We start from the raw sequence: 19,594 nt of genomic DNA on the forward strand, positions 1-19,594 counted from the left end.
CTGGCACAAAGTAGGTATTTAATGAATAAATTCTTGGTAACTGATTGACTGAAATGAAACCCCTACCCAAGGCAGCTGTGGAAAATGATGGAGTGCCCAAGGCTCCTGTCAGGTAGTCCATGCCAATGGGCAGGAAGTGCTGGACTCAGATGGCAAAATGACTTGGGGGTGGCATAATGACTTGGGGTGGCATGATGGAGTGCCCAAGGCTCTTGTCAGGTGGTCGATTCCAATGGGCAGGGAGAGCTGGACTCGGATGGCAAAATGACTTGGGGGTGGCATAATGACGGGGTGGCATGATGGAGTGCCCAAGGCTCCTGACAAGTGGTCAATTCCAATGGGCAGGGAGAGCTGGACTCGGATGGCAAAATGACTTGGGGGTGGCATAATGACTTGGGGTGGCATGATGGAGTGCCCAAGGCTCCTGACAAGTGGTCAATTCCAATGGGCAGGGAGAGCTGGACTCGGATGGCAAAATGACTTGGGGGTGGCATAATGACGGGGTGGCATGATGGAGTGCCCAAGGCTCCTGACAAGTGGTCAATTCCAATGGGCAGGGAGAGCTGGACTCGGATGGCAAAATGACTTGGGGGTGGCATAATGACGGGGTGGCATGATGGAGTGCCCAAGGCTCCTGACAAGTGGTCAATTCCAATGGGCAGGGAGAGCTGGACTCGGATGGCAAAATGACTTGGGGGTGGCATAATGACTTGGGGTGGCATGATGGAGTGCCCAAGGCTCCTGACAAGTGGTCAATTCCAATGGGCAGGGAGAGCTGGACTCGGATGGCAAAATGACTTGGGGGTGGCATAATGACTTGGGGTGGCATGATGGAGTGCCCAAGGCTCCTGACAAGTGGTCAATTCCAATGGACAGGGAGAGTTGGACTCGGATGGCAAAATGACTTGGGGGTGGCATAATGACGGGGTGGCATGATGGAGTGCCCAAGGCTCCTGACAAGTGGTCAATTCCAATGGGCAGGGAGAGCTGGACTCGGATGGCAAAATGACTTGGGGGTGGCATAATGACTTGGGGTGGCATGATGGAGTGCCCAAGGCTCCTGACAAGTGGTCAATTCCAATGGACAGGGAGAGTTGGACTCGGATGGCAAAATGACTTGGGGGTGGCATAATGACGGGGTGGCATGATGGAGTGCCCAAGGCTCCTGACAAGTGGTCAATTCCAATGGACAGGGAGAGTTGGACTCGGATGGCAAAATGACTTGGGGGTGGCATAATGACTTGGAGTGGCATGATGGAGTGCCCAAGGCTCCTGACAAGTGGTCAATTCCAATGGGCAGGGAGAGCTGGACTCGGATGGCAAAATGACTTGGGGGTGGCATAATGACTTGGAGTGGCATGATGGAGTGCCCATGGCTCTTGTCAGGTAGTCCATGCCAATGGACAGGGAGTGCTGGACTGGGATGGCAAAATGACTTGGACTAACTTGTCCCCGTGCAGTCAAGCCTAAACTGGCTTTTAGGCCACAGCTGGCTGCAGGGTGACCCAGGGACTATAGGGTAAAGGCAGTCCAGCTGTTTTCCAGCTGCTTCGTTTGGCTTCCGAGCCCCCACCCACGTCTCTGGCTTCTCTCCAGGGCTCTTGAGCCAATCCCGCACCCAGTTCCTAAGGCTTCTCCAAACATCTGGTTGGAAGGTTGAGGTCTTGGGTGTGGCCCTTCTTAGCACCAGGGTAATCTGATCCCCAGAATAGCAGGAAAAGGGGGATGACAAACCTCTCAAGACAGAGAGGAGCGTAGTTTCTGCGCTGGGCTTTGTGGACCTGGTTGTAGCCTAGTAAAGGATTTATAGCCTGGTGTAGCCTGTAAAGAGAGGGCTGGCGGAGTGGAGGGGAGAGGAGGGGAAGGAAGGACGGGGCTCAGGATCTCCCTCAGGTTCTGAAGATCTGAGGACAGACAGAAGGGGCGTTCTAGGAATCCAAGGAAAGAGCCCTGGGTGTGGGGGATGGAGCATCTGGGTGTCCCTGATCAAATCCCTTCCTTTTTAGCTTTTACTTTTCCTCATCTGTCCAATAAGCAGTCAAGGGAGGTTTTAAGCTGCTAACATTTATAGAGACCTTTAAGGATTGCAAAGTGCTTTACCTGTATTATCCCCCAGTGAGGAGGAGGAGGAAGAGAGAGGGAGATATAGACAGACAGACTGACAGGCAGACAGAGACAGACAGAAACAGAAAAAGAGGGAGACAGACATACAGAAAGAGAGAAAGAGAAGAGGAAGAGGAGGGGAGATAGTGAGACAGAGGGAAACTAAGAGAAAATATAAAATAGCAAATAAAACTAAAATGATCAAGGTGATAGGATTAGGGGAAGGGAAGAAAAAAAGACTACACACAGGCCTAGTTTCTAATTGAGATTAGAAATCCCATTTTTGTTTGTTTAGAAATACACAGCTGGTATGGCCTCAGTGCCTGGTTCAGAAGCAATGGGACTTTATGTTACAGAGCACGAAGGGTCAGCTGTCAGAAGAGCTGGACAGGGTGAGAAAAAGCTGCCACAGCACAGTGGAGACAGCACTGGCTTTGAAGCCAGAGGCCCTGAGTTTGAATCTTGATTGTCATTTACTCCCCATGTGATGCTCAGGATGACTTTCCTTTTCCCAACCTTTTTTTTTTCTTTAAACCCTTTCTTTCTCTCTTAGTATCAATCAAACAAGTGACAAGGGCAATCGAGGTTAAGTGACTTGCCCAGGGTCAAACAGCTAGGAAGGGTCTGAGGTCATATTCAAAACCAGGTCCTTTGTTGTACTACCTAGCTGCCCCCTCCTGGGTCTTAAATGTGGGGGTTTCATCTAGAGCAGGAATTCTTAGCCTTTTCTTGTGTTATGAACTTATATTATAGTCTGGTATGGCCGATGGACTCCTTTTCAGAATAAGACTTTTCAATAATTGCAGGAAATGCTAACTTTCAATTAGAGACTGGTGAAAATAAAGATGTATTTTTTTTATGGACCCCTTGAAACCTATCCACAGGCCACTTGGAGGTCTGTGGAGCTTGGGTTGAAAGCCCTGAGTTAAATGATGTCAATGGTCCCTTCCAGTTCTCATGTTCCAAAATCTAAGTATTCACTTATGAATTGAACTGAAAGTTTACTGAAGTTTTTTCTTCCTTCCTTCCTTCCTTCCTTCCTTCCTTCCTTCCTTCCTTCCTTCCTTCCTTCCTTCCTTCCTTCCTTCCTTCCTTCCTTCCTTCCTTCCTTCCTTCCTTCCTTCCTTCCTTCCTTCCTTCCTTCCTTCCTTCCTTCCTTCTGAAAAGAAATGAAGAATATTTCTCAAATGTTCTAGGCACTGTGCAAAGCACTAGAGTTACAAAAATAACAAAAGCAAAACCAACCTCTGGCCTCCAAGTACTTATCTCATGTTAGGAGGAAACAAAATGTGCATGAATATTCTCCTAACCATTTGTGTCCTCTATGGATCTTGTGGGTAGACAGTGGATAGAATGCCAGGCTCAGGAAGGCCCAAGTTCAAATCTAACTTCAGACACTTAGTTATTGTGTGACCCTGGGCAAGTTATTCTACCCTGCTTGCCTCAGTTTTCTCATCTGTAAAATGAGCTGGAGAAGGAAATGACAAATCACTCCAGTATCTTTGCCAAGAAAACCCATATGGAGTCCAGAAGAGTCAAGCATGACTGAAAATAACGAAACAACAACAAAGGATCTTATAGTCTTGGGCCGCCATCTTTCTACACCTTCGCTTGGTGATTGATCTCATCAGTTTCCATGGATCCAATGATCTCTATCCACATGACCTCCAGATGTATTTGCCCAATGCCAGTCTCTTCTGTCCTTCAATTTCACATCTCATTACTTTGGAAATCTCCAACCAGATGTCCCCTGGGTATAAGCATGGGACGTGGATCTGTGATATCACTGGATGAGGAAATTCCTTAGATACTCCTAGGTATAGGCATAGGGTCCAGATCTTCCTAGTTTCTCAGTCTTATTGATGCTACCTTGGAAACATCTTTCTCCTTTTACCCTTCCTACTCTTCTGGTCATCTCATTCATTTAGGCCTTCATCACTTCTAGCCTGGAGTTTTGCTGTAATTGTCTAATAGATCTCACTTCTCACATTTCTTCTCTTTCCAATCCATTCTTTCTTCATGCAGCCACTGAATTAATATCATTGAAGAAGCTTCAGTGGCTCCCTATAGTGGCCCAGATAAAATACAAATGTCTTTATTTGGCATGGAAAGCCCTTTACAATCCCACCAATCTTTCCAGACCAAATTGATGGATTCCGCGTTTCAGCCAAACAGTATTACTTGCTGTTCCCAGTTCCCTGGCTTCATGCCTTGGCACAGTGGATACTCCACTGTTGGTTGGAATGCTCTCCTTCCTTACTCCTGCCTCATAGAATCCTTTGCTCCCTTCAAGGCTGAGCTCAAGGATTACCATCTATGGAAGACCTTTCTGGTCTGCCTAGTGGTCAGTGCTCCCTCTCAAATTACCTTGTATTTACTTTTATACATACATATTTTATTATTTATTTCTATATATTTGCATATTTTATAATTATATATTCATTTTACTTTTATTTGTATCTATTTTTATATTTTATATATTTATTTTTAGATATGTCTGTTTTATAAACATATATTTATTTTACTTTTATTTGTATCTATTTTTATATTTTATACATTTATTTTTAGATATGTCTGTTTTATAAATATACATTTATTTTACTTTTATTTGTATCTATTTTTATATTTTATATATACATTATTTATTTATTTTCTGTTTTGAAATATTTTATAATTCTAGATGCATCTTCTTTCCTGCTGCTCAACTTCCCAGGCTCACCTTGTTCAATAAAATAGGATCTCCTTAAAGGAAGGGACTGTCGGTTTTTTTTGTTTCGTTTTGTTTTGTTTTTTACTATTTCTCTAGAGCATAGTGTTGGACATGTTAAAAGGCAGTGAACAGATGTTATGGGCAGCGAGGCGGTACAGGGTATAGAGTCCCAGGCATAGAGTCAGGAAGTCTCATCTTTATGAGTTCAAAACTGGCTTTAGATTCTCACTAGCTGTGTGACCTTGGGCAAGTCACTTCACCATATCTGCCTCAGTGCCCTCATCCATCAAATGAGCTGGAAAAGAGAATAGCACAACTGCTCCAGAATCTTTGCCAAGAAAGTACCCAATTGGGTCATAAAGAGCCAGATAGTACTGAAAAATGACTCAACAGCAGAGAAGGAAATGGCAAACCGCTCCAGTATCTTTGCTGAGAAAACCCCCAAATGGAGCCATCAAGAGTCAGACTGAAAAACGACTTGGCAACAACAATAAAATTTGTTCCTTGGGGTCCCTCATAAGCTGTTTGGTAAACCAAGGCCCTGACACAGAATTGGGATGATTGGGTGCTTTTCTCTGGGGGTTGAGCAGCAGGATAGTGAGGAGGGTAAGTCTGGGGAGAGAATCCTCATGGTTAGAAGTGCATTGAGTAGGACCAGGGAGAGCTTCACTGGGATGCTGGCTTAGGTTGAACCTCTTCTCTCTGGGAGCATGGGAATGGCCACAGGTCAGCTCTGATGAATACTAGGAGATGGTTTCTGGCCTGCCCTCTCTGACCTGAACTTGGACACATTTGGAAATCCCCAGAATGTTCTGGCTTCCCTCCCTTCCTTGGCCAACGATGAGCGATGGGTGGTACAATGGAAAAGCCATTATTGATGAGATGGATGACTTCAATGCAAAAGAGCCAATGTCAGGGCTGGGAAGACTTGGGTTATCTGCCTCCTCTGACACATACTATGGGTTCATGCTCTGGCCAACTTGCCCACTATCTCAGGACTGAAGAGGCAATCTATACTGGTAAGAGCAATCGCTTCACCCAAGCGTTTCTTATATCAGTGAAACCGCCAAAAGGTGCTGTTCAGCCATTTCTGACTCTTCATGACCCCGTGTGTGGTTTTCTTGGCAAAGACGCTCGACTTTTCCCATATTTCCTTTTCTAGCTCATTTTACAGATAAGGAAACTGAGGCAAATAGGGTAAAGTGATTTGTCCAGGGTCACAGAGCTAGTAAGTGTCCTGAGGCTGAATTTGAACTCAGGAATACGAATCTCTTGACTCCAGGTCTGGTGCTCTATCCACTATGTCACCAACTGCCCAAACTACAGAAGGTCTGGTCCCTATTCCTAACAAATCCTTGATTTAAAAAAAAATCCTTACCTTCCATCTTGGAATCAGTGCTATGTATTAGGTCTACGGCAGAAGAGTAGTAAGGGTGACTTGCTCAGGGTGATAGAGTTTAGAAGCATTTGAACCCAGGACCTGGCTGCCTCCCAGGAGATACAATTTTTATTCCCATTTTACAGATGAGGAAACGGAGGCAGAAATCTTGTCAGTGCCTTGATCCCTGGTCACATAGCTCGTCATTTTCTGAGACAATATTCAAACCCAGGTTTCCTGACTCCAAGACCAGGAATCCAAAGGATTCTTGTTCAGGAACTGAGTTGGATTACAGGGCTTCTGAAACGTCTTCCAACTCTAGAATTCTGATTCATTTAAAGTGGAAGTGGGGCACTTTTTGAGGTCCGGGTTAGACTAGATGGCCCCTGGAGATGGACGTCTCAGGCACCTCTGAAATTCTGGGACGCTGTGCTCACTGCCTTAGGGAAAGTGTACTCTCTTCACGTCACCAGCGTGTCCAGTGTGGAAGTGAGACACTCTGAATCTACCCTTCCCAGAGCTTCTCCTGCTGCCCTCCTCCCAGCCCTTTAGACACCAAAGCCATTTTAGCAATTCATCACCTTCCTGGCACCCAGAACATCTGAATCAACAGCTCGTAGTTTGGCCCCACAGTTCCACCTGGTCAAGTTCTCCGTCACTTGCAGAGTGTCATCTCTGTCATACAGTCCCGTCCCTCCGAGGTCCCCCACCTCTGGTATTCTTCCCCCGTTGGTTGTACCTGTTTGTTCAAGGACCGGTCTCTTCCCAAGAGGCATTCATCCCTGTTGACAAGCATGCCATCCCGACTCTGGGGCTCTCTTCGGCAGCATGCCTCCGGGACTTCATCCCCATTGAAGTTCAGGAAGCGGTAAACCGAAGCCACCTTAAAGTCTTCAGGGCCATTGACTCCACAGCAACCAAACTAAACACACACACAGAGCAAGGAGACAGAGTTTATTTGGTGAAGGACATTAATTACAGGTAGAACCAAGAAAAAGGGGGGAAATTGACCATGAAGACTCCAAGCGGGTCAAGTAAAAGAAATGAAGAAAGTTAAAAAAAAAAGGGGGGGGCAAAGAAATCAGAGCTTGGGAGGAAAAAGCTAGAAAGGAGAATCCAAGGTTGAGAGCAGATGTTTCAAACTCACGGCCAATTCCCCAGTAGGGACTGATCGGAATAAAACGAAATTGGGAAATGTTTAACAAAAATAAATTCTTATACAACATAGATAATGTTCATTTGTGGTTTTCTAAGTCAACATGCAGCATATCAAGTTGAGTTTAATACCATTCTACCCTCTAAATGATTGGGAAAATTCGAACAGGGAGGGATAGACTGGGTCATGAGCCTTCATCAATAGAGTAATCAACTGACCAGCATTGTACAGCTCTATGCTAGGACCTGGGGGAGAAAACCCTCCCAGGGCATCCTGTCTGGTGAGAATATAGGGATCAGGGTTGCTCCCCTACACAGAAGGGAATTAGGGGAAAATCTGAAAAAGCCTTCTTAAGAGTAGCAGATGGAGAGAGCTATGTGGTACAGTGGACAGTGCCCAGTGTGGAGGTAGGAGAAGTCTGGGCAAGTCCCCCCATTTCTCCTTGGTCTCAAAGTTGATACTAAGACAGAAGAGAAGGGTCTGGCTTTTTTTTAAAGAGTGGCAGACACCAGAGAAATCCAGTAAAGGAAACCACTGCTCCACACGACCTCCGATGTAGCCATACATTTCTAGGAAGCTCACCGTGATCATGACTGAGTTCCAGGTAGTGGAGAAGACATCTGTCTCGTTGCTGCCCTGATAATGCTTCGTCAGCTCCTTGGTGAAGAACTCTCTTGTGAGCTGGGGAGCGGAAGGAGGAGAAAGGACATGAAGACTCCCAAACCCTCCCAGAGTCCTCATAGGGGCTTTGAGATCATCTCTCCCTGACCCTTCTACCTCTCTGGTTTTCCAAATTCAGGTGGACATCAAGGCAGGAAACTTCTGCTTCTCCGGGGAATAGGGCTGATTCGATTTAATAATCTGATGTGTGTTATTCAACACCTACGGTTTGCCAGTCACTATGCCAGGCACAGGGGATATGAAGACCCCCCAGAAACAGAGTTTCTGCTTTTAAGAAAATTATCTTCTACTCAAGTGACTCCTAGAGAATTTGAGGTAAGGCTCCTCAGGTCTTTCCTAAGATGGAAATTTGAGGTGTTGCCTCATTAGATTTATTATAGTTATATAATTATATAATACATTAATATTATATACTAATATATAATTATATAACACATTAGTATATATAATACATAATTATATTATATAATATATTAATTTATTAACATATAATAATATATAATTAATATATGATATATTGGTATAATTATACAATGTATTAATATATAAATAACAATTAATATATATGATACATATCATTATATTTATATATGGCATTAATTATAATTATATATAATTAATTATGTGGTATTAATTATATTAATAATATATTAAATTATATGATTTAATAAATCATAGACTTATTTATTAAAAACTTTTATCTTCTGTCCTAGTAACAACTCTAAGACAGAAGAGTAATAAGGGCTAGGCAAAAGTGACTTGTCCAGGATCACACAAAACCCTCCTTAGGGCTTCCTGTCTGATAAGGGGCTAGGGATCAGGATTTCTCCCTTTCACAGTCAGGCCAGTCTCCTCCAGGGCCCCTGCTCTGCAGATCATCTTGGTACCAAATGTTTCCTCTGGGATCTCACAGCTAAGAAGTATCTGAGGCCAGATTTGAAGCCAGGACTTTCCAACTCTAGGCCTGGCACTCTATTCACAATGCCACTTAGTTGCTCCAAGATCATGGATTTAAATCTGGAGGGAACTTAAGAGGCCACATGGCACAGCCCTCTTATTTCACAGATAAAGACACTAAGGACTATGGAGGTTAAATGACTGGCCCAAGATCATAGAACCAGTAAATATCCAAGGTGGCATTGGAAAGCAGGTTCTCTGACTCCATGGTCAGTAGTCACTGGGCATCTCCCTGGCATCTTGCTCTATCCTCCCTTTTTGGCTGGGAAAGTTGGTCCAGGGAAGCAATAGATTTGGTCATGAGCTTTCATTAATAGAGTTAATTAATATAGTATAAAATAAAATAATATATAATAATATTATATAGTAATATACTATATTATAATTATAAATAATTATAAAAGAATAGTTAATTAATAATTGACACACTAGCATTTACTGCATTCCCAGTGTGTGCAAAGCTCTTTATTAGGGCCTGGGGGAGAAAACCCTCCTAGGGCTTCCTGTCCGATAAGGGTTCAGGATCAGGATTTCTCCCTTGCACAGTCCAGGCCCCCCAGCTCTGCAGATAATCTTGGTGCCAAACGTTTCCTCTGGGATCCCACAGGGCACGTTATCTCTATTTCCTCCTCGCTAATGGCCTTATCACCTAGGGTTGGTGCCTTCCTTTCAAGAGGTCACTTCTGATGCCTCCTCATGATGTTGGAATGTCCCCTGGAAGACTGGAGAGTTGGCCAGGGGAACACAAGCTCTAGCAGGGGCTTCCCAGCCAGGAAGACTGGCTAGGTTAGAGATGATAAATCTGCGAGGTGAGGATAAGTGGTCCATCCCTCCCTCCTTCCCTCCCTCCCTCCCTCCCTCCTTCTCTGTTTCTGGATTTCTTTGGCAGAGTTACCTTCTTTAAACCAATAGCTATGTGTATTAGCCCTAGAACTGTGATGCTTCTGAGCCAGGCTTTGGGTGCTCTAGAGTAGAAGCCCCTTGGCGGGGTGCTGGTTTCCCCTGTAATTATCTCCTCAGAGTTAGTAGATTTGAAGCATGTTTCATGGAAGAGAGTTGAGACTTATCCTGCTCAGCTCCAAGAGAGAATGGCAGAAATGGAAATTACAGAGCCAGGGATTATAGTTCCAGGGAAGGACAAGAAGAGGGTGTGGATCTACTCCCTCTACCAATAAAGACAGCCACCTTTATGGCATTCTGTAGTTGTAGGGAGGTGACAAAGATATTTAGGGACTGGGACCTGCCCCAGGGACAATGTCAGTGTGTGCCAGAGTCCAGACTTGAGGTTGGGTCATCCTGGCTCCTAGAATGGCTCACCAGTTACTACAATACCTGGTCTCCCTCAAGAGCAGGAAAAAACCTCTAAGAATTTAGAGTCATCCTGAAGCAGAATAGACCACCTAGGAAAGGGATGGGTTCCTTCTTAATGGAGGTCTTGGAGGGAGAGTGAGCAATCCCTTATCATGGATACTGAAAAGTTGACAGGAAGGAAGGAAGGAAGGAAGGAAGGAAGGAAGGAAGGAAGGAAGGAAGGAAGGAAGGAAGGAAGGAAGGAAGGAAGGAAGGAAGGAAGGAAGGAAGGAAGGAAGGAAGGAAGGAAGGAAGGAAGGAAGGAAGGAAGGAAGAAAATTTTGTGAAATATTAAAGGTGTTCTAGGAACTTGAACAAATACTGCTTGTAGTAAAAATGGTGATAGAAGAAAGTAGTAGGATGTGGGGGATGGAGGTACAGCCATGCAATTAGGAGAACCTCTAGAAAAGAAGAAAGTCTGGGAGCTCTCGTGTTTTGACTCTGGTTCTGGCCATAGGTTAACCCCTTAGTATATGTAAGTGTCTCTTTTAGAGTATAAGTTAGAGATGATGTGATGGGGAGTTTCTTTACTGGGAGTTCCCTTCACTGTTCCAGACCCTAATATTAAAAATAATACATAATATGCCTATGATAAAAAAGGACGAAAGATAGACTTTGAATCCAGGTTTCCCATCCACAAGCCTGAGGCTCTTTCTACAAAGAAATGTTTGAACCTTTGGGAGGCATTGATCAGACACATACGCAGACAATATTGTTCCCCAAACCACATTATATAAGATCATCTATTCAAAATATCAGTCATCTACTCTAGTCTCCCTCCTTTTACAGGTGAGGAAACTGAGGCCCAAGGAGACTTGAGTGCCTTGTCTAAGGTTACTCAGGCAGGAAGGATCAGAGGCAGGATTTGAATATTGGTTCTCTGATTATGAGGTTCTTTCTCCTGTTGCCTACCATTCTGGGACCAGCCCTCAGGACAGAGAGTCAGAACCAGGATCGAAAATTTCTTCTCATCTAGAGGTTCTTAATGTTGGTTCTGTGAATTCTTAAAAATATTTTGATAAATACTTTAATAACAATTGTTTTTCTCCATAACCCTATATATTTTATTTCATACATTTAAAAAACATCAATCTGAGCCCAAGTCTATACATTTTCCCCCAATTGCCAAAGTGGTTTATTGTACAAAAATTCCTCCCTTCTAGCTTACTTCTGTCTCCACCTCTTCCTTCCTCCCTTCCTCCCTCCCTTCCTTCCTTCCTTCCTTCCTTCCTTCCTTCCTTCCTTCCTTCCTTCCTTCCTCCCTCCCTCCTTCCCTTCCTTCCTTCCTTCCTCCCTCCCTCCCTCCTTCCCTTCCTTCCTTCCTTCCTTCCTTCCTTCCTTCCTTCCTTCCTCTCTCTGTCTCTCTGTCTCTGTCTCTGACTCTCTCTCTCTCTCTCTGTCTCTCTCTCTGTCTCTGTCTCTGTCTCTCTGTCTCTGTCTCTCTTTCTTCTTTCTATCTCTCTTCCATTAACTTCTGTCTTAGAATCAATACCATGTATTTGTGCCAAGACAGAAGAGCAGCAAGGGCTAGGCAACTGGGATTAAGTGACTTGTCCAGAGTCACAGAACTAGGAAATGTCTCAAGTCATCTCTCACCTTTTCTCCAGCCTGACTCTCCTTGGGACTCCTCAGCAGCTCACGCTCCCTACCTGGAGTCATCAGCTTTATTGAGTGTGCCAGTCCTTGAAGCAGACAGCAGGTGGCACTGCCTGAACATGGCAGCTCCATCCAGAACTGGGAAGAGGGTCAAGCCTAGGAAGACCCTGAGCCCCATCCCTTTCAGTGTCCAGAGCCGTCTTTAGGGTAGCAATGCCCTAGTTTCAAGAAGCACTACAATCCCGGCTTTTCACTCAACCAAACATTAGAGACTGCAGAAAGAACCCCGGCCCAATCCTTTAGCTTTCCTGCCTGGTGCCCACACTGTCCACTAGATGGCTATGCATGGCTGTCAGATGGGGACTGGGGCAGCCAGCCAACAGCCTCACTGGTGCCTCTGACAAAGTGCAGCCCTCCTCTGGCTTCATATACCTTCAGTGTTTCCGTGAGAGAGGAGTGGGAGAGGGTCCCTCCACCATGCCTGAGCCTTTATTGGGGTACTTTTTGGTTTGGTTCCTGGATGCCCAACCTTTAGATGAAGCATCTACAGGATGAGGCAGCCCGGAATAATGGACAGAGCACTGGCCTTGCGAGTTCACACCCCATCCCTGACATACACCGTCCCTGTGACCCAGTGCTCTGAGCAGCAATCGGGACTAAAAATGGCAGAACACCGCTGATCTTTATCAGCAGAGCAAAGGGGGCTTCCTTGCAGGGAATTCTTTTTTACTAAGATAATCCTGAGCCTTGACCAAAAACAAAATGAGATAAATCTTTGTATTTCATCACTATGAAAAACCTTCACATTTCTAGAGAGCTCTAAGGTTTAAAAAACATCTCCCCCCCCCCAAACATCCAGTGAGGTAAGTAGTTCACAGCTGAGTGTGGTGTGGAAGATAAAATGCTGGACTTAAATAGTTAGGAAGGCTCCAGTCCAAATTCTGCTGCTGATACTAAGTGGACAAAGCCCTTAACTTGAGTCTAAGTCTTCTTGTCTGTAAAATGGGAATAGTAATATCTGAATTAAGATAGTATGATTGTAGTAAGAGTTCTGGATCTTTTTTCTTCCTCATTGTCAAATGTACGGTACTGTCCTTTGTCGTGGAGAATCCTGGCCCAATACTAGAGGGAGCAAAGGGAAACTCTCTCCCTGTCTCTGTCTCTCTCTGTCTCTGTCTCTCTGTCTCTATCCCTCCATCTCTCTCTTTCTCTAACTCTCTCTAACACACACTCTCTAACTCTCTGTCTCTAACACTCTCTGTTTCTTTCTCTGTCTCTGTCTCTGTCTCTCTGTCTCTGTCTCTCTGTCTCTGTCTCTCTGTCTCCCTCTCTCTCTTTCTCTCTCCCTCTCATCACTGCCGAGGACCTAACCCAAAGAATGGCTGGGAGGCTCAGAGTGCTTTACAAACTTATTTGAATGTGATTGATCATTCCCATTTTACAGAGGAGGAGCTTGAGCTTCAGACAGGTTAGGTAACTTGCCAGAGGTCACACAGTTAATAAGACAAAGCAGAAATTGGAAACCAGGTCCATTCCTCCATGAGGCCTTGGGTGGTCACCCAATACTTCTGGGGAAGGAAGAGGCAGAGGGCAGTTGGTTGGCCCCTGGGGGAGTGGACAGACCCCTGGGCATCAGTGGACCAGCACAATACTTACATTTTCTCTGAAGATGAAGGCCAGGATGGCTGCTGAGAGCTCCGCCAGGAATATTAACAAAATGAACAGGAAAAACTGGAAAGACAAGAGAAAAAAGCCATGTGAGCTGTCCCTGGGAAGGCTGTTGCCTGAGCATGGCCGATGATGAGGGATGGAGGGAGGCCCAAAGCAATGGTAAATGATACAGATGGCGCTTCTTCACTAGCTGTTCCCCAGGTCTGGAATGGTCTCCTTCCTTTTTGCTTCCTGGACTCTCTGGCTTCCTTCGCATCTCAGATAAAGTCCCACCTTCTGCAGGCAGTCTTCACCCCAACTTCCCCTTAATTTTAGCGTCTTCTCCCTGTTGACAATCTCCCATTTATTCTGTCTAAAGTATGTTTGCACACTGTGGGAGGCAAGCTGTCTCCCCACTGGAAGTAAGCTCCTTGAGGGCAAGACTTGTTTTGCCTTTCCTTGCATCCTCAGTGGTTGGCATAGTGCCTGGCCCTTAAAAATGCTAGCTGACTGCTTGGTTAATACTTAGGGCTAGAAGGGACCTCAGAAGTCCTTGAGTCCAACCTCGCCTGATTTTGCAGGTAAGGAAACTGAGGCCCAGAAATGCCCTATGTTCTTTGCCTAAGGTCACAAAACTGGCAGTCAGGATTATGCAAGCCCATGGCCACTCATCAAAGATGTCAGCGTTTTTCGGGTCCCCTCCCAGGTCTGATATTTTGGAAGTTATTGATTCAGAAGGAGCAGCAGAGCTGGAGCGACAGGCATCTCTCCTTTCAGAGTGGTGAAAAGAGGGGCAAGCTAGGTTGCTCAGTGGGTAGAGGCAGACCTGGAGATGGAGGAGTAGTTAAGAGGTCAAGTGGTTTTGCCTACTTGCTTTTCTTCCCAAGAAAAGGGATCTCTCAGTAATTTTCACTGAAGGGAAGGCACAGGAGAAAGATCTCAAAAGATAGAGAAAATTACTGAGAGATCTTTTGCTTGGGAAGAAAAGCAAGTACTCAAGACCACTTGACCTCTTACACTGGCATACTATGTCTCCCCTAAAATATGAGGGTTGCCAGTTTTTGGTCCCTTTGCTTTGGATCCAGAACAGAAGTGACTATCAAGAAAGCTCCTGCCCTTCCTGGAGCAAAGCAACATTTGAAGACAAAGTGAAAATTCAGAAGCTTCTAAAACAGATTCCTGGTAGCTCACTGTGTCTTTAGCTGTGCCACATGGAAGGCAGATGCCATTGGCTGATGTCCCTCTGGTTTGGTGTCCAGAATAATCACTTCCAGCTTTTTTGGTCCCATGCAAGGAGTTCTGAGGCTGACCATGCCGTATCTAGAGCCTGAGGATCTGGGGCTGCGAGGTCTAGAGCTGCTGTGCTGTCCAAGTCCATCAATTCTTGGCCCTGTCAACAGCTGGATTGATGTTGTTGTACCTATACTCTTAGAAAGTTCTTAGAAAGCAGGATGGCATGGTGGATGGAGCCCTAGGCATAGAATTAGGAAGGTCTGGGTTCAAATCAAACCTCAGACAGTGATGGATCCCTGGAAAAGTGATTGATTAACTTTTCTCCTCAACCTCCTCAGCTGTAAAATGGAGATAAGAATAGGACCTCCTTCACAGGATGGTTTTGAAGATCAAATTAGATAATGCAGGACTAATAGTGTTGGAAGTTTGCTGGATTTGGCACTAGAAGTCAGGAGATCTTGGTTCTAATTTCCAGAGTAGCTAGCTGGACGACCATGGACAAGTCATTTCCTTTCTCTGGACCTCAGTTTCCTCATCTGTAAAATAAGACGGTCTGGCAAGATATCCTCTAAGGTTCCTACAACTCTAATGTTTTTTCATTCTTTGATTCTGGTGTCTTTACTAGGTAGGTTCTAATGGATAAAGAGCTAGCTTTAGAGTCAGAAAAAATTGGGTTCAAGTCTTTTTGATATATAATTCCGGCTTTGTGACTCAGGGCTACTATAACTTGGATCAGTGCTAGCTAGACTGGAAGAGAGGTGCCTGCTGACCTTCCTGAACACACCATTATCCAGTAATGATGTTTTGGGTGTTTTTAATCAGATGACACCATGCCAGACTTCTTCCTCTTTCCAAGTGTGGGAGATGCTCTTTGGTTGGGACCCAGAGAAGAGCTGCCATAACCTTACTCAGTTCTCCTCTGCTGACACTGATTGAATCTCCCAGGAAGTTCTCATGGCACCCCCACTTCTTTCTTGATGTATTACCAATATATCTGATTGTGCAGAGTATGGGTATTGTTTTAGGTCCACTCTGCTCAGATGTTGGCGAATGCTTGAAGGACATTGGCCAAGAGAGGTTTTACGAGCTCTTAGCCATCTAAAAGGGTTCTCTCTTCCCCACTGGCTAAACTGAGGAGTGATTCCAAGACTGTACCCAAGCACAACATCCATCAGTGCCTCTTGAAGCATGGAGTGGTGCCTCCAGGGCTGCAGAGGCGGCACCCGATCAAAATCAAGGGGCTTCATTCCAGCGTCTTTCTCCCTAATCTCCCTCTGTTTCTGAGCCCAATTGCTCAGGTTTATTTATCAAAGAATTCAATTATTGATATATATGTTATTCAATTAATTTGTGCAATATAGTAGAAAGAATATTTGGAAGTTGAAAGATGCAAGGTTCGAGTTTCCATTCTAACAGTGATGTGGGGAAATCATTCCATTTACAAAATGGGAATAATACTTGCTTTACCTAAGAGGTATGTCCTAGTGGACAGAGAACTAACCTTTGAATCAAGAAGATCTGAGTTCAAGTGGCCCTGGGCAAGTCACATGACTTCTCAATGCTTTAGCTAACTCTAAGACTACAAATTCTAGAGTAGGTGGCCATCTGCATTGGTAGAGGGAGTTTTTAGAGTTAGAAGAGACCTTAGTCCAATGGCTTCGTTTTATAGACAAGGTAGTGGAGATGCAGGGAGACCACAGGACTTGCTCTAGGACACCCAAGGTGGGATGGAGACTGGACATTAGGTTCTCTGACTTCCAGTTCAAGGGTGCAGCCCGGAGCTCCAGCTGGCTCGGTGCCGTAGCCATGGCCCCAGTCAGCTGTCTTACTGATGTGGGCTCTCACCAACCAAAAGAACCTTTGGAAGAGTTCACCTTCAAACACAGACTTTCACCCTCCTTGGTGAGGGATGGAAGGGGGAAAGCAGACCTCAGAGTCCTCCACGGAGCCCAGTGCCATCCAAGGCAGCCGTGGAGCAAAGTCATGGCAACCCAACCTCTACCGATGAAGATGAACTCCAGAATGAGAAGTCGTTTCCCCAAGTTCACCTGGTAAGTCAGAGGCAGACACTGGGGGGGGGGGGCGGCTCCTGCTCTGCCAGGGCTTCCCTTTGGCTAACAAGTACCTGGACATGGAGAAGAAGATCTGGGGAGAGGGTAGCAGGGCATGTACTATACTTACGAAGAGCAGCAAGCACTTGTTTTCCCGGATGGCTCCACAGCAGCCTAGGAAACCGAGGAGGAAAAGCAGGGCCCCCATGGCCAGCAGGATGTAGGCACCCGTGAAGAGGAGAGGGTTAGCAGCCACAATCTCTCGAAACCCAGTGGGGTCCACCATGACCCAGATCCCGACGCCCAGGAGGCAGGCACCCCCCAGCTGTTCAGAGAATGGAAAGGGGCAGGGCAGGGATGGAGGTAAAAAGGGGGTGAGGAGAGAAGAAGAGAACAGTTTAAACATTCTGCTCGTGACTCCTAGGACCATGCTTTCCTGCTAGGAAGCCAGATGGGTTAGTTAGCAAGAGGGGCCCACATCCTGAGCAGCAGATAAATTAGGAACATGGTTTATTAGGCAGAAATTCAATTTGCACCATGAGTCGATTTCCCCAAGGTGTACTCTATTACTTTCTTTTCTTTTTTCCTTTTTTTCAAAATAGTTACCATAATTGGGGACTTTTAACACCTTCCTCGAATAAAGCACCTTCCCTTGGAATGCAACCTGTGGCCTGTGACTTCCTCCCTCAGCCCCGCTTTCTCCTCTAAATGACTCTGCACTGGGATGACTCTGAGTCTACGTTATGGAACGAGAGCACTAGGGAGAGCTAGATGGTGGCTCCCTTCTTCTGGGAGGCTGGTGGAGGGCTACAATCTAATTGTCTTAGGGAGCTCTTAGTCTTAAAACTACCCACGTAGACTGTCACATACTCCACATCTTCGAATCCCAGAGAGTCTCCTGGAAGCGTGGAGAGATCGTGACTTGCCTGGAGTCACACAACCATCATCTATCAGAGGCACAATTTCAACCCAGATCTGGTCAACTCCCTATTCGCTGAGCCATAGATGCCTCCTTGTCTTTTTAAATTCAATTCAGGAGTGGTTAAAATACCTACTGTGTGTGGGGTCCTGTGACATGTCAAGAATACAAACAATCTCCACAACACATAGTCTCTATATTCTATTGGGGACAAGAATGGGAAGTGGTATGACATGAGAAACAAATTGAATACCAGGCTGGGAGCGATGGGGGAAAGGGAGACGTTCAGAGTCCTCAAGCATAGTTTGGGGAGGGAGAGGTCACTTGTAGCTGAAGGGATCAAGGAAGGCTTCTTGGAAGAGATGGAGGAATTACAAAGAGCAGAGAGCATGAAGTGTGTTTTTTCACCTACAGCTGCCATCTCTCATTCTCTGCAGTGATGGGAATACCTTCCAGCCCTCCTAGTTTCTCCCAAGGTTCGGCTCAAGCACTCCCTTCTACATAGTCTTACTTGTTCTCCCCAGGGTTGGAATACCAGACTCACATGTATATTTTTTACTCTGAAGGCAATGGGTGGTAGGGCAGAGAAGATTTCAGATGAAGAGTTGGACTTGTGCCTTAGGAAGAACATTTTGGCATCTGTGCAAAAGTGGACTGGTAACAGTTAACAGATTGGTAAACCAAGTCCTCATTTGTGGAAGGGAAGGGAAAGGAAGGGAAGGGAAGGCAAGGCAAGGGAAGGGAAGGGAAGGGAAGGGAAGGGAAGGCAAGGGAAGGCAAAGCAAGGGAAGGCAAAGCAAGGGAAGGCAAGGGAAGGGAAGGCAAGGGAAGGGAAGGCAAGGGAAGGCAAGGGAAGGGAAGGGAAGGCAAAGCAAGGCAAGGGAAGGGAAGGGAAGGCAAGGGAAGGGAAGGCAAGGGAAGGCAAGGGAAGGGAAGGGAAGGCAAGGGAAGGCAAGGGAAGGGAAGGCAAGGGAAGGGAAGGCAAGGGAAGGGAAGAGAAGGGAAGGGAAGGCAAGGGAAGGGAAGAGAAGGGAAGGGAAGGCAAGGGAAGGGAAGAAAAAGAGCTCACCAAGGTATACATCTAGAACTCAGATCTTTGCTCTCTTGAATATTTTCTCCACTAGACTATAATACTAGTGCCTATCCCTCCCTTCAGAACTGCTCCTTTCTTCTTGAAGACAGTCTGGAATCCCCGTCCTGATGGCTTGAGGATTTCTATTTGTTGTTTACCTGCCTAGTTCTTAGATAAGGAGGACCTAGGTTTGAATACCAACTCTGCTGCTAAGGATAACAGCATCATCGACTTAGAAGAGCCCTTACTGGCCTGGTCCAACTCTCATTTATAGCTGTGGAACCTGAGGTCAAGGAAAGTATGTTGACTTATTCAAGGTTGCTTTTTTGACTAAGCTTATCTGTGTAACTTTGGGCATATTACATGACTTCCTTGGGCATCAGTTTTGCCATCTGTAAAATGGAGCAGTTGGACTAGATGAATTCTGTGATCCTTTTGGGATCTCAGTCTATGACCCTATTATCTGCCTACAGTTTGGACACTCCTTGTCCTTTGGCCCCTTTGGCCCCCACCACTGAGGATAAAAAGAAACCCATTTTCTTCAAGCATGAATATTTCAAGAGAATCGCTTGTTTTGAAAGCCTGGCAGAGGCAGAGGGGAACTGACAAAGGGAGAGGGTTCCTGGAATACTTACAAATATGAAGAAATTGAAAACAAACATCAGATACTTCATGCAGCTCAAGCAGTCGCCCTCCATGGTGTTCCTCTGTCTGCAAAACATCAAGGTAGCTCCTGTG

The 19,594-nt window shown here is 45.6% G+C and overlaps 1 protein-coding gene across 2 annotated transcripts in view; it reads right to left on the reverse strand.

The window, feature by feature from the left end:
- The window catches only part of TSPAN18 (tetraspanin 18), a 207,118-nt gene that overhangs the window by 7,629 nt on the left and 179,895 nt on the right, over positions 1 to 19,594 (reverse strand). For both annotated transcript variants that reach the window (XM_056801916.1, XM_056801914.1), the window contains 5 exons: positions 19,492 to 19,567; positions 16,996 to 17,190; positions 13,588 to 13,662; positions 7,930 to 8,028; positions 6,931 to 7,113 (listed from right to left, as the gene is read on the reverse strand). In XM_056801916.1, the coding sequence (XP_056657894.1) occupies positions 6,931 to 7,113; positions 7,930 to 8,028; positions 13,588 to 13,662; positions 16,996 to 17,190; positions 19,492 to 19,554 (615 nt within the window). In that variant the 5' untranslated portion in view covers positions 19,555 to 19,567. The remainder of the gene's footprint in view (positions 1 to 6,930; positions 7,114 to 7,929; positions 8,029 to 13,587; positions 13,663 to 16,995; positions 17,191 to 19,491; positions 19,568 to 19,594) is intronic.

The sequence above is a fragment of the Monodelphis domestica genome, chromosome 6 (assembly GCF_027887165.1).
Source record: "Monodelphis domestica isolate mMonDom1 chromosome 6, mMonDom1.pri, whole genome shotgun sequence".
In the NCBI taxonomy this organism is placed as follows: Eukaryota; Metazoa; Chordata; class Mammalia; order Didelphimorphia; family Didelphidae; genus Monodelphis; species Monodelphis domestica.